The following is a 15,108-nucleotide window of genomic DNA, read 5'->3' on the forward strand; positions in this document are numbered from 1 at the left end:
ATAACATATTAACTAATGGAATCCAGTTTGGTTTTAAAGAAACATTATATGAGCCCCGCCTGCGTGGCTCAGTGGTTGAGTGTCAACCTATGAACCAGGAGGTCAAGGTTTGATTCCCGGTCAGGTCACATGCCCGTGTTACGGGCTTCATCCCATACAGGAGGCAGCCGATCAATGATTCTATTTCTCTCCCTCTCCCTTTCTCTCTGAAATAAATAAAAACTATATTTAAAAATAAAAAGAACATTATATCATAAAGTAAGATTTATTGCTGGATTCAAAGACTGGAAGAAAAGTAGAAAATCAATGATTGCTTCACAGTTGAAGTCTCCCAAACATTTATTGTAGAGAAAATACAAGCTCCACAAAAGCTGTTATATCCTAACATGTTCTATGTAGCCAGCATCATTACTCTGACACCAAACCAAAGACACCACAGGAAAAGAAAACCACAAACCCAAATCCCCAATGAACATAGACGCAACAATTTTAACAGCATTTTATCAAATTGGATTCTATGATATCCAAAAAGGATCATGCATCATGACCCAATGGGGTTCATCCCAGAAACTCAAGTTTCATATAACATTTGAATATCAGTCAATGTAATTGGCCACACCAGCAAATTTAATAAGAAAAACAACAGGATCTCAATAGATGCATAAAAAGCCTTTGAGATCAGTGTGTGTGTGTGCGCGCTGAGAATTCTTGGCAAATTTTAAGTATACAATATAGTATTGTTAGCTATCATCACCATGCCATACAAAACTTATTCATCTTGCCTAACTGAAACTTTGGATTCTTTGGCCAATACTCATCATTTCTCCCTCCCTCAGCCCCTGGCAACCACTATTCTAGTCTCTGCTTCTGAGTTTGACTATTTTGTTCTTTTTTTTTTTTTTAGTTTGACTATTTTAGATTTACAAATAAGTGAGATCATGCAATATTTCAATATTTATCTTTTTGTGTCTGGCTTATTTCACTTAGCATAATGTCCTTCAGATTATCCACATTGTTGCAAATGGCAGGATTCCTGTTTTTTGTTTTTTTTAAGGATGAATAATATTTCATATATATATGTATATTTATATACATATATAATCACATTTTCTTATCCATTTGTCCATCAACAAACATTTACATTGTTTCCATATGTGGCTACTGTGAGAGAGGGATGATTTATAAGTGGACCAATGCACAGAGGCTTTAGTTTGACAAGAGGTAGTTGGGAAATAGTGTCTGAATGGGAGATTGATGTAATAGTACCATTCAGTGTCTGAATGGTAGTAGGCAGGGGTTCCTGCATATGCTTCTTCACAGCACATGGGTATTAACCACAAAGAGACAAGTGGGATGAAATACAGCCCCATAGTTTTTCAAGCCAAGTACCCTGGTTCAGGAGTGTGTCCATCTGGAGGAAGGGGTGCCTTTTTCTAATTTACATAAAGACTCTGCAGGAGTCTTGCAGGAGGGAAATAGTGGAAGATATTTTTGAAATAAATGGTGGGGCCATATCATAAAGGATATTTCTTTGCATATAGATTGCTTGATGAAAATGTGTAGCTTTGATGGTAGTGGTGATTATAGGTATGATGTGACCCTATGCTGTAGTTAAACTTAGATATTTTTCAATGCTAGGAACCCTATTTATCTGGCATAAAATCCACATCTTTTGAAAATTATATATGCTCAGTATTTCTCCAAAGCACTTTAAAACTTTATAACTGACCTACTTTGGCCTAGTATCAAATCAGCCTGATTTAATTTTATAAGCAAGTCATGGAAAGAGAATCTGTCCCATGACTCCAAAGCATTCTGTTCTGTAGCTTCACTGTAATTATAGGCAAATGCATCTAATCTTCCCATCATGTGTTCTTCTGAGATACAGGATCCCTTCCCCCCCCCCCCCCCCCCAGTATTTGATAATCCTGTTATCCAGTCATAGTGCGTCATTTAATTATCCCCAAAATAGAGACTTCCATAAAATCTGCTCAGAAAAAATGATTTTCTGTTCTCAACTGAAGTCACAGCTGGGCTATTTACTCAGAAATTAGTAATTTTCAGGGCCTTGAGATTGCTGTTTTTCTTAGGGGGGTCTTACAAATTTTAAGTAGGTATCATCAGAGATCTACAAACCTGGGACTCTATCGGATTGTGCATGGTTGCCCTCTCTGATGTTAACCTCCAAATGTCTAGCTGTATTCAATTCAATAACCCCATTAACATTTCCTGAATATCTACTATGTGCCAAATAGTAGGACAGATATTGGGAATACAAAGATGAATAGAGAGTACAGTTCCCATCTAATGAAGTATATACAATCTCTAAAACTGATCATCAGAAGCACCGAGATTTAATTTTACCAACTAGCTCTGCCACCTACTAAGTGCTACCATTGAACATGTCACTTAATTTACCTGAGCCTCATTTTCCTATAAAACCAGTAACACTGAGATGATATTCCTGTAAGGCATGAAAAATTGTAAGATTAATTTGGTTATGTGGGATGAATGAAGTGTGTAGTCATTCAGGGTTCTCTTTCCCTCCTTCACACTCTTCTGTTGCCTTTGGATCTTTAGCTTTAAAGACTGAAAAGAGACTCATTATTTCAGCCTTCTCATTTTGTTCTGTGTTTTTCTTTGGGCTATTTCTACTTTGATCATGTCATTTGTTTGTAGATAAGTGGAACTTATACTCCTTATCACAAACACAGTATGAAAGTACTAAGACTTGTATAAGATGAAGTACTTAAGAGTGTAAGAAACCCTTAACATTGGATTTTCTTTTTTAAAAAAAATATATTTTATTGATTTTTTTACAGAGAGGAAGGGAGAGGGATAGAGAGTTGGAAACATCGATGAGTGAGAAACATCGATCAGCTGCCTCCTGCACACTCCCTACCGGGTATGTGCCCTCAACCAAGGTACATGCCCTTGACCGGAATCAAACCTGGGACCCTTGAGTCCGCAGGCCAACGCTCTATCCATTGAGCCAAACCGGTTAGGGCTAATGGTGGATTTTTAAGATTTTTTCACCTTTCACTTTCTTGATCTTTTGTGCTTTGTGACATCTCATAGGACTGCTATCTTAAGAAAAACTATTTTCTGTCATTTTAGGTTCCTCTACTGGATTGTAGTTGAACACTCATGATCTTCTGATAAGATTATTTCCCCTGAATGTTTTCTTACACTTAGTCACATTAAAACTCCTCTGCCACTTTTCTGCCCACGTTCACATCATCTTTCAGTTTATCCCTAATCAGTTTGGCATTTTAATCCCTGGAAGAACTGAATGCCATCTGCAAACTTGGCAATTTCCCCATGCATTCTCTTCCAGATTGTTTATATGAATGTTAACTGAGACACCATGCAGCTCGCTTTCTATCTAAGAAGTGCCTTAGTTGCAGAGCATTTGGTTTAACAACTTAATCACTGAATTAATAATTGAAGGACAAGCCACAGGATTTGCCTTTATCCAGAAAGGTGTTCACTTATTTTCTTTCTTTCTTATTCCTAAACTAACTATCCATAGAAGACATTTCTCCATCTACTGAAGGAAAGTTTTATGGTTCACGAATTAGATTAAGTCCAAATTTGAGAGAAGAACCCTTTTACCAATGTAAGGTCCTATTTGACTATTTTAGGCCTCATTTATGTCACTGTTTCAGAACATCTATAGTAGGAATCCTATACCATTTTCTATCACTTAATTAAGTTCTATTTTTTTAAAAAAATATATTTTTTAATGATTTCAGAGAGGAAGGGAGAGGGAGAGTGAAATAGAAACATCAATGATGAGAGAGTCACTGATCAGCTGCCTCTTGTACAGCCCTCACTGGGGATCAAGCCTGCAATCCGGGCATGTACTCTGACCAGGAATCGAATTGTGACCTAGATCATAAGTCAACGCTCAGACACTGAGGCACGGTGGCTGGGCTAAATTCTCCTGTTTAGTATCACTGTCATTTCCCAGCTAGATTCTAAGTTCCTAGGCCTAATCAATCAAATGATCAATTGAATTGTTAGGTGAGTGCTGTCTAATAGCTGTTGGTTTGCCATGTACCAGTAAAAAAGCAAGTCCTGAAGTCTGGTTATTGCACCAGCTTCTAAATGATCTTGAGCCCTCATTCACTCCCACCAGTCTCTTCTGCATTACAGACAAAACGGTCTCTCAGATCGTAGGCACATTTGATCACGCCACCTCTCTGCTTAAAATCTTTTTTAAAAAATTCTTTATTGTTTAAAGTATTACATAAGTCTCCTTTTCCCCGCATTGACCTCTCCCCAGCCATTCCCACAGCCCGCCCCCCAGCACATGCCCTCACTCCCCTACTGTCTGTTTCCATGGGTTATGCTTATATGCATGTATACAAGTCCTTTGATCTCTTACCCTCCTCCCCTCACCTGCCTTTGCTTAAAATCTTTGATAGTATTTTTGGAGACATTTGGGAAAACTTGAATACAGGCATACCTCAAAAATATTGTAGGTTTAGTTCCAGACCACTGCAATAAAATGAATATTGCAATAAAGCAAATCTCACAAATTTTGTAGTTGTTAATTCTTGCCCAAGGGTATTTTTTCCATTGATTTTTAGAGAGAATGAAAGGGAGGGGGAGAGGCAGAGAAACATAGATGTGACTGACATATCTATTGGTTGCCTCCTGCACGTGCCCCGACTGGGGCCGGGGATCTGAGCCTGCAGTGGAGGTATGTGCCCTTGACCAGAATTGAACCCCAGATCCTTTGGTCCTCAGGCCAGTGTTCTAACCAGTGAGCAAAACTGGCTAGGGCATGAAGTCACACAAATCTTTCAGTTTTCCTATGCATATGAAAGTTTTGTTTATACTATAGTATATTAAGTGTGTGATAGCATATCTATAAAACAACATACGTACCTTAATTTAAAAATAATTCGTTGCTAAATAATGCCAACCATCATCTGAGCCTTCATTTTGCTGGTGGTGGATCTTGCCTTGATGTTGATGAAAATGCTGTTATCTGCAAAGTGCAATAAAATGAGGTATGCCTGTATAGACTCAATAAAGATGTTAAAATTATTATTAATTATTAATAAATTATTAAAAAGGCATTACCAAAGGATTTGCAAATTCGTACAAAGATAATAGATTAGAGATTATCAGGGACTGAGGAGAGAGAGGAATGGGCAGTTATTGCTTAATGGCTCAGAGTTTGTTTGGGATGGTTAAAAAGTTTTGGAAATAGTGATGATGGTTGCACAACATCATGAATGTACTTAATGCCACTGAATTGTACACTTAAAAATGGTAAAAATGGCAAATTTTGTTATATATGTATTGCTACAATAAAATTTTTTTGTCATTATCAGAGATAACACTCGAAAGTTTACAGGAGCAACAACATGTTTGTTATTTGTGATTTTCCTTAAAACACTTAAACAATAGTCTCAATAACAATAGTTGAAGGTGATAGATGAAAAAGATTGGCAAAATGTTAATAACTATTGAGAATAGAATTTTTTCATAATAAAAGTTAAAAAAATTTTTTTGGAAGCTATCCCTTAAGTCCCAGCTACTCAGCCTGACATTTGAAGCCCTTTGCCAGTCTATCTCCTCTCTTTTTCAGGGGACTGAGCTGTCACTGCTTACCCTACAGTGCCCTCCCTGCAGTCAGCTTGGCTCTGTGCTCATACAGCCTCTGTGCCTTTGCAGTCACCTTTCCATTCTGCTTCCTCCTTATGCGGCAGATTTCTACTCATTCTTCAAAATTCAGCCTTCCCGGACTTCTCCAGGCAGTGAGAACTCTCTCCTTTGGGGTTCCCACAGTTCCTTGCGTGTACTCCTGCTACAGCTTATGTGCCCTATAATAAGATCTTTTATTTATGCTTCTGCTCTCCACTAACCTGTGAGCTTCTTGAAGGTAGAGGAAATGGGGGAGGGGCGGGATTGGGGAGTGGGTGGGTGGAGGAGGGCATAGGGGGGATGGGTGGAGACTTGACTTGGGGTGGTAAACACACAATACTGTATACTTTTGTTAACCAGTGTCATCCCAATAAATTAATAAAATGGGGGAGGGGAGAAAATAAGGTAGAGGAAACTTACTTTTCACTGTATGTCTTTTTGGGCTATATGAAACCTTTGTTGTTTTAGTTGTTTTGTGAATATTTTTAAAGGAAAAGGTTGAAAGGTGAGAATGTGAATACTAGTTCTAAATTCTAAGAGCTGAAAGGGACCTTAGCAATTACCCATATGGATCTCCTCCTTTTCTAGACAGTGTTTTCTCTACTTGGCCACTGCTAATGCATTTTTCTATTTTCAGCACCTACCACTTTGTGCTCAGTAAATTGTTGCTGAATTTACTGACAAACCACAGACCTTTTTCTACAGCTTACAGAAAGCCAACTATCTAGCTTGGGGTGTGTAGACATACACCTTTTAGAAGAAACCACTAATTTTCAGGCATGGTTTGTCAGCACAGCAATTAAGCACCCTGAAGGATGTCACTGGGCCAGTGGAATCTGACGGTTCCATTGGCTGACTGCAGCATGTCTGCAGTCCACATCTTGCCAGTGGGTGGCAGCAGATGCTCACAAATTCTCTTCAAGATCTCCAGCCCTGATTTTACCCTTTGCATGTAGGGTGGGAAATAGGTAGTCTCTACTATTTCTAGTTTATTTTCTGACTTCTTGATATCTGAAGATGCTTGGGAAAGAACAAGGCGTGAATTAGAGACAGTGAGAGCCAGAGACTAAGCACCTTGTTAAAGATAAATGTCCAAACCAGTGCTATGTATTTACTATGTGCTAGTTTCCAGAGCTCCTAGAAAGCCTTCTCCTTCCTAGGTGACTTCTAGAGACTGTAAATGCATTCTTAGTGCTTTTATATTTTAGCTTGAGGTTTTGATCCTTGTGCAAACCTCAGCCATCTAGGGAGGATTTATACACTAGGCTGTTTTTAGGTCCTTTAGTTCCGGTTGGATGGAGATTGAGAACAAATTTTCATGTATGTAAGGATAGAGAAGAAAGAGCATCACACCCTGAATATAGACATGCAAGAACACAGGAGAAGATGGCTAGGCCTGCAGAGGGAGTCTCAGTCCACTGAATCCTTACAGTGGTCTCTTCTGGTTTTCTATATTTGTCCAGCCCAAACCACATCACTCCTAAGATCTCCAGTCAATAAGCAAGTCCTGATTGTGAACTTACTAAGTACACAGCTCAGTGAAGGAGTTGGAAATTTTTAGATACAATGATTATATTTGTACAAGCTTTATTTAGCTCAGAGAATATAATCTGACAAAAGGAAATAATCAATATTTAAAATTCAAAATGTTCTGGAAAATCCAGGGCTCACATGGTCCTTGCTTTGAAGCATTATTACATAATCTTAAAAGGTGGTATCAGATGATGATGCTATGAGCCAAATATGAGCAGACAATAAATGGGATGAAAGTTCAGAAGGAGAAGAAGCCATGTTGGCTGTGGTAAGTAAAACAGAAATAATACCTGGTATATAAATGTCTTGCATTTTGCTTATAGTACTTACTTCATATTTGCATAGCATTTCAGAGTTTCCAACACTTTAATGTCAGTAATGCTCATCTGGCTTCACTAAGTTTTCATTACAACCTGTGACTCAGGTATTATTAAATGAGGGTGAAGTACATAAAATACTTAGAATAGTGGTTAGCGCATAGTGAATATTTGCTGTTATTAGCTCTATTTTATGTATGAGGAAACTGAGGCTTAGAGGGGCATTTACTTACCCCAAATCACATACCTGACAAGTGGTGGAATTAAGCCTGAACTCAGCTTCCCTGGCTCCTGTTTCTAGACCTTTCTCCATGATCCCATGCATGTAGGAGGGGATATTTAAGCTGGCATTGCCTAGGTTGGGCCAACTTTGGAGGTGGCTTTAGCAGAGAAGTCTCTGAAATAATGCTCCTCAGCTTCACGAGCCTTTTTTGGCAGGTAGATGGGAATTGATGAGAGTATTCAGTGCCTTGAATAAGAAGAGTTAAATCTAGAAGCCTCTACTCATTTTAGCAATAAGGGGAGATGGTCCATCACGGAAGCTGCAAGCCATTAAACTCACATACATCCTCAGCTGCTAGGCTTGTTAAGAAAATGTCACAATAGGGGGAAATTGACAACACAGGCTCCCTAGGTATTTTTAGTCTGTGATTCAAGGATGTACATCTTGGGTTCTGTTTAGGACTGAGCACAAGGGGGTGAATTTGGATTGATTTGACAAGACTAGTAGTCAGAAAGTCCATACTGAGCACTTTTAATGGGCCCAGCTTATGGAAGGAACTATGTGTGTGTGCGTGTCATAGACTAATAACTTTTTCAAACTTTCAAACACTAGGCATGTGCTATAATCTTTTTCTTGGTTTGGGGGCAGTATGGAACTATCAGTAAAAGCTATAACTGTGTCTATTCATTGCACCAACAATTTTGCAATAAATTATTTGTCTTCCTAATGTACAACATGATGAGTATAGTTAATAATACTGTATGTATACTTGAAATTTGCTGAGTAGATTTTAAGTGTTCTCAACACACACACACACACACACACACACACAAATAAATGGTAACTATGTTAGGTGATAGATTTGTTAACCTGATTGTGGTAATCCCATTTCACAAAGTATATGTATATCAAATCATTATGGTATACACTTTATATATAATTTCATTTATCAATTATAGTAAAGCTAGAAAAAAATAAATTCTTTATCCTATGGATATATTTTTAAATGTAAGCCATTGTAACACTGTTATAGCACAAACAACACAAAAAACTGGAGATCTAAATGCTCATCAATAAATATTGTTTAGATTACTGTAGAACCTTCAAGTGGAATTTCATACAACTGTTAAGAGAGAGGTCTATCAATATGTGATGAAAACATATCACTAAGATGTATTTTTTGCCTGGCCAGTGTGGCTTAGTGGTTGAGTGTTGACCTATGAACCAGGAGGTCATGGTTGGATTCCTGATCAGGGCATATGCCCAGGTTGCAGGCTCGATCCCCAGTGTGGAGCATGCAGGAGGTAGTCGGTCAAAGATTCTCTCATTATTGATGTTTCTATCTCTCCCTCTCCTTTCCTCTCTGTAATCAATAAAAATATATTTTTTAAAAAGTTGTATTTTTTAAGTGCAATAAAAATCAAAGTTCAAAAAAGAAGAGTTTATATAGTACTAGATGCCCAGTGCATGAAATTTGTGCACTCCGGGGGTGGGAGGGGTGGTCCCTCAGCAGTCCCGGCCTGTGCCCTCTCACAGTCTGGGAGACTTCTGGGGATGTCTGACTGATGGCTTAGGCCCAGGAAGAGGGGGCCTAACTCGGCAGTGAGACATCCCACCACTGCTGCTGCGCTTGCCAGCTGTGAGCTAGCTCAGGGCTTCTGGCTGAGCAGTGCACTCCCACAGGGGGCAGCTTCTGCATTGAGCGTTTGTCCCCTGGTGGTCAATGCACATCATAGTGACTGGTAGTTCCACTGTTCAGTCAATTTGCATATTAGCCTTTTATTATATAGGACAGTGATGGCGAACCTATGGCACATGTGTCAGAGGTGACACGCGAACTCATTTTTTTGGTTGATTTTTCTTTGTTAAATGGCATTTAAATATATAAAATATCAAAAATATGTCTTTGTTTTACTATGGTTGCAAATATCAAAAAATTTTTATATGTGACACGGCACCAGAGTTAAGTTAGGGTTTTTAAAAATGCTGACACGCCGAGGTCAAAAGGTTCACCATCACTGATATAGGATGATGCCATGTGCATATTGAAACATATATGTATGCAGCTATATGCACACATTTCCCCCACAACGGAAGGATATGCTTGCACTGATAATGGGGAGTATGTGTGATGATAGAGGAATGGGGAAGGATAAACTTATTTTTTATTTTATCCTTTGATTTATTATTTGATTGACTTAATTGTATGACATATCATATACATATATATATATATATATCCTATCTAATAAAGAGGGAATATGCTCATTGCCATCATGCTGTTGCAAAGATGGCAGCACCCACAGTCAATAAGGAGGGAATATGCTAATTGCCATGCCCTCAAAGATGGCAGCACCCACAGCCACAAGATGGTGGTGCCCAATTCCCTCAGCTCTGCCAGGACAGCAGGCGTGCGGCAAGGCAAGGCCAGGCCTGCTCCCAGGTGGGCCTGGCCACTCCATGCGCCTACTTCCGGAGTCCCCCAGTCCCCTCAGCCCTCCAGCCGCCCAGGGCCAGCCTGAGGCACAGGCAAGCCTCAGATGGCAGCTATTCAACCGACGCCCAAGGCGAAGGCAAGCCCCAGATGTTGGCTGCCCAGCCACCTAAGGTCGGCCCGAGGTGCAGGCAGACCTTGGATGGCGGCTGCCCAGCCTCCCAGGGCTGCTCAAGGCTCAGGTAACCAGGGCCGGCCAAGGCTTGCTCTGCTGGCAGTGGCAGCAGCAGAGGTGTGATAGGGGTGTCGCCTTCCCCTGATCGCTGGGTTGTCTCCTGCCCCTGAGGACTCCCAGACTGTGAGAGGGGGCAGGCCGGGCTGAGGGACCCCCCTCCCCACTCCAGTGCATGAATTTTCATGCACCGGGCCTCTAGTATATAAATTTAAGCCATTTGCTCAAGATCACACAGTCAGGAGAGGGCAAAGCTAGGATTCCCACCCAGACTGTGAGCCAGAGCCCTGTGATCCAGAACTTTTCTGGATTCTAGCACATTGCCTCCTAACAGTGCTCTTAGTATCAGGAAGTACTTCTTTCTCTTGCCTGTAAGCTACAAAATTTTTCACAAAAATACCTGGAATCAAAACATCCAAAGGCCATGAGCTAGCTGCTAGGAGAATGTGCTCATTCTCCAGAAGAAGGTTTTGTGCCCCCATCCGCCTGCCATCTTGGATCCTTTTTAATAAAATTGTAGCTCAGCCAAGAGAGGTCAGTGACCTGGAGCCAGGAAATACAGACTAAGATTTCTAACAGGACAAATTACCTTAAGGAAAAGGCATTAACATAATTGGAGAGTTGGGGGTGGGGAGAAGGCATGAAAACAGTATCATTAGCCAACTTGGTCAATGGGCAGATGCAGGAAGTGGCAGATAAACCCAGCCAGAATCTATAAATATACTTTAATATTAGTATTCAAAACCTATAAAATAAATTAGTGAATTAAAAAACGTTGGCACCTAGATATAAACTCTTAGTTCTAAATTTAACTCATGAATTTCTTTTGTGATTTGGGCATATTATTTAACTGCTCTGGGTTTCAGTTTCTCCACTGGTCAAATGGACAGCACTATCTGTCTTGGCTACTTCACAGAGTTGTAAGAAATAAGTAAGGCAAGGAATGTACCTTGAAAATGCAAGGCATCCTACTGTTAATGCAAGGATAAGAAGTTACTGTTAATGTTTCTGAGACTTACCTCAGAGAAGAAGAGCTATTTTGAGATGGAAAATGGGATAAAGCATCCAAAAAGCATTGCTGGTAACAAGCTAGCACACCTAACCAATACCAAAAAGGAACCCCATGGGTCATATTTTCTAGTTCCTCCCTCTTATAGTCATGGACAAAGACCCACAGAGTCCAAAAGCTTCAGAGCAATGATAGTGCCATGCATAGACTATTATTTAAACCAATAAGTAAGATGGAACAGTAGCCAAGGGACAGGATATGCTATAGGTCCCTTGCCCAAGGGGCTTGCTGAACTATGAATGTTGAACAGGGTCCTGGAAGCAAACTGAGAAGCTAAGTAAGGAATTAGGGCAGAGGTGGAGGGATGGACTTCAGTGATTCAACTCCAGGATGGCTGAATGCCTCTGAGGAGCAATTTGAGGGTGGCCAGGGACTTGGATAGGACAAATGACAACTTCCTAGAACGGACTGTTCCAGAACCCAGAGAGGAAAGGAAATGGCTTGGCCTCGTCCTGGGTAGTTCACAGGGACCAGGGTAGGAAGTACTTGTAGTGGAACTACAACATCAAGTCCCTTTTGAACGGAAGAAGGAAATGGGGGAGGGGGGGCATGCAATGCAGTACACATGACAAGCTAGTTTTTGTAATGGTGGGAGTGAAGATGGAGAGAATGAATCAACAGAGGGAGATAGTGCTATGCAGTGACAAGGTGACTGGACTCAGACTTGGGTGTGAATGCTTGCTCTGTCATTAACTTGCCCTATGACACTTTCCTCCTCTGAATCTTGATTTCCTCATCTCGAAAATAAAGACCTTTTCCCCTATCTCATGAGTTGTTAAGAGGATTAAATATGTTATTGAAAGCAAGTAATACACAGTTCCTAGAATGTGATGGCCAATATTTTAATATATTCCTTTATTTTGGAGAGGGACTTCTAGAAAATCTTCGGTGAAACATGCTAATTTGAAATTTCAAGCACTGGGAAAGCAAGCCAACCTAGCTAACAGGTACAGTGTGGAAAGGCCCTTTTTACAAGTAGAGAACCAGCCAAAGTAGACAGGTAAGAAAATCTTATGGCATGGAGGACAGGTTAAGGATAAAGTAGGAATGGATATAAATATAAGCATAACACAATCTGTTTATCAGAGACTGTGAAGCCATTAATGCATTAATGTGAGGTTCCTCCAGATCCATGACAAAATGGAAGTTGAATAAATACTATATAACAGTTTGACTCATTTTCTTTCTTTTTAATTTATTAATTTTAGAGATACAGGGAGGGAGAAAGAGAGGGGAACACTGATTTATTGTTTCACTTATTGATGCATTCATTGGTTGATTCTTGTGTGTGCCCTGACCAGGGATTGAACCCACAATCTTGGCGTACTAGGATGATGCTCTAACCAATTGAGCTAGCTGGCCAGGGCTTGACTCATTTTCTTGATTGCTCAGAAATACAGGATAGGTGTTGTGTTCAATTATAGTAGCTTTACTCAGCATCCTTCTCTTTTTTTTCTTTTTCTGGTAGCCTCACATTCTTTTTGGAAGTATGGTATGAAGAAGCAAAATAGTTTCTTTAAAGTAAACTTCCAAAGGTGGAAACCAAATAGAAAATCAGAGTGAAATGTCAGATGGGGGAAGATAAAGAAACTATAGAAGATTGACTTAGTCTTTACCAGGAACAATATTAGGGAAATTCCTACTTTTAGATTTCTTTGGTAGCCAAAAGACCTGAGATATAAAACTAGAGGCCCTGTGCACAGATTCGTGCACTGGTGGGGTCCCTCAGCCTGGTCCATGGGGATTGGGTGGAAACCAGCTCTCTGACATCCCCCGATGGGTCCAGGATGTCGGTGAAGCAGATTAGGGGCTGATAGTGCCCAGCAGCAACCTAACCCAAGGCCAATTCTGTGAGGAATCGGGCTCCCTCCTCCTTCCTCTTTGGGTCTGGGGTGCAGCTGAAGAAGATTCAGGGCCAACAGTGCCCCAGCAGCAACCTAACCCATGACTGATTCTGTGAGGAATCAGACTCCCTCCTCTACTGGTTGGAGCATCTGTCCCCTGGGGTCATTGTGCATCATAGCTACTGGTCAAATGGTCAAATGGTCACTTAAGCTTTTATATATATAGACTAGATGCCCAGTGCACAAAATTTGTGCATGGGTAGGGTCCTTAGCAGCTACCGACTGCTGGCTGTGGCTTCTCTTCCCCCAGCTGCCTGCCATTGCCGCCGGCCAGGGCCTCCCTTCGCACCTGCCTTGGCCTGGCGCTGCCTGCTCACCTGCTCCACCATCCCGCCATGGTCCCGCTCTCATCAGGGCCTATTGGGGCTGGCAGTGCCTCCACTGACACCGCTGCCAGCGCTGTGTTGCCGATGCCTGCCATGTTCTGCGCTGCCCCCTGGTGGTCAGCGCATGTCTAACTCCTGGTTGGTTGAACTCCTGCCCATGGGGACAGTTTGCATATTAGCCTTTTATTATATAGGATTACAAAACCTGAGAGTGAAAAGTGCTTTGATTTATTTTATAGGTGGATAAGTTGAACATGTAAAGGAGGGTTTGCTTGAGGCTCTCAATTATGGTGATCCAATTGCAAAGTTAGGCTCTAACCCTAACCCACGTCTCTTGACTGTCATTCTGGGGTTCTGTCTGCTGTAGGCTCTCTTTGGGATAATGAATTTTTTACCTCAAACACTTGTACAATACTAATTTGTGTTTTTATTTTTATTTTTCCAGGGCCAAGTGCTTCCGGGGCAAAAAAGTCCTTGGAGATTATGATATCAAAGTGGAACAGGTAATCAGCCTGAAGTCCAGAGCTGCATCTGTGTCATCATCAATCCCTCTTGGCATTCCAGAGTGAACCATCTAGTCCTGCTGAGTGGAAGACAGCATCCCTCGCTGGGTTTCAGGCTATCTCTTGAACCCCACCCTTTCCCCAGGGCTTTTCTTTTTCTTTCTTTTTTTAAAAAATATATTTTATTGACTTTTTACAAAGAGGAAGGGAGAGGGATAGAGAGCCAGAAACATCGATGAGCGAGAAACACCGATCAGCCGCCTCCTGCATGCCCCCTGCTGGGGATGTGCCTGCAGCCAAAGTACATGCCCTTGACCGGAATTGAACCTGGGACCCTTGAGTCCACAGGCCAATGCTCTATCCACTGAGCCAAACCGGTTAGGGCCCAGGGCTTTTCTTTTAATGAGACATAGTCCTGAAGGCTGTATTTTTCAGTTTCTCTGACTTTTTACCATGGTTCTGATGTCCATAGAGAGGCAAATAGTGTGGCTCTTAGGGCCTTCATGTAGTGCAGGGTTCTCAGGCTGAGGAAAACCTTAGAGGAATGTCTTTCCAAATCACTGGCCACAGCTCCATGTTATTGGTGGCATGGTATTCCTGGGTAGGCACATGTTTGGCATTCAGGTGTGTGGCCTCCACTGGTGACTACTCTGGGCTTAAGGCTATAATTCAGAGAGAACTTAGAAAAGAACACCTCCTTGTTTTAATGCAGTAAAGTCCTGAAAGGCTCATTTTCTATCTTTCTCTATTCTTTGCTTCATGATAAATAGAAATTAGATCCATTTGGGTAGAGAGGTGGGGGATATGCAATTTAAGCAATTTATGTATTTTCTATGTAATAATAGAAGTTACTCATTATTCCTTACACAGTGTGCTGTGGTTTACAGCGTACTTTCCTATCCATTA

At 41.0% G+C, this 15,108-nt stretch overlaps 1 protein-coding gene across 1 annotated transcript in view; it reads left to right on the plus strand.

Annotated features, from left to right (window-relative positions):
* Positions 1-15,108, plus strand: part of SYN2 (synapsin II) — a 161,420-nt gene that overhangs the window by 99,161 nt on the left and 47,151 nt on the right. Inside the window, exon 2 of the mRNA XM_081105648.1 lies at positions 14,145-14,202. Coding sequence (XP_080961774.1) covers positions 14,145-14,202 — 58 coding nt within the window. The remainder of the gene's footprint in view (positions 1-14,144; positions 14,203-15,108) is intronic.

The sequence above is a fragment of the Myotis nattereri genome (genome assembly GCF_964212035.1).
Source record: "Myotis nattereri genome assembly, chromosome: 14".
NCBI classification, from domain to species: Eukaryota; Metazoa; Chordata; class Mammalia; order Chiroptera; family Vespertilionidae; genus Myotis; species Myotis nattereri.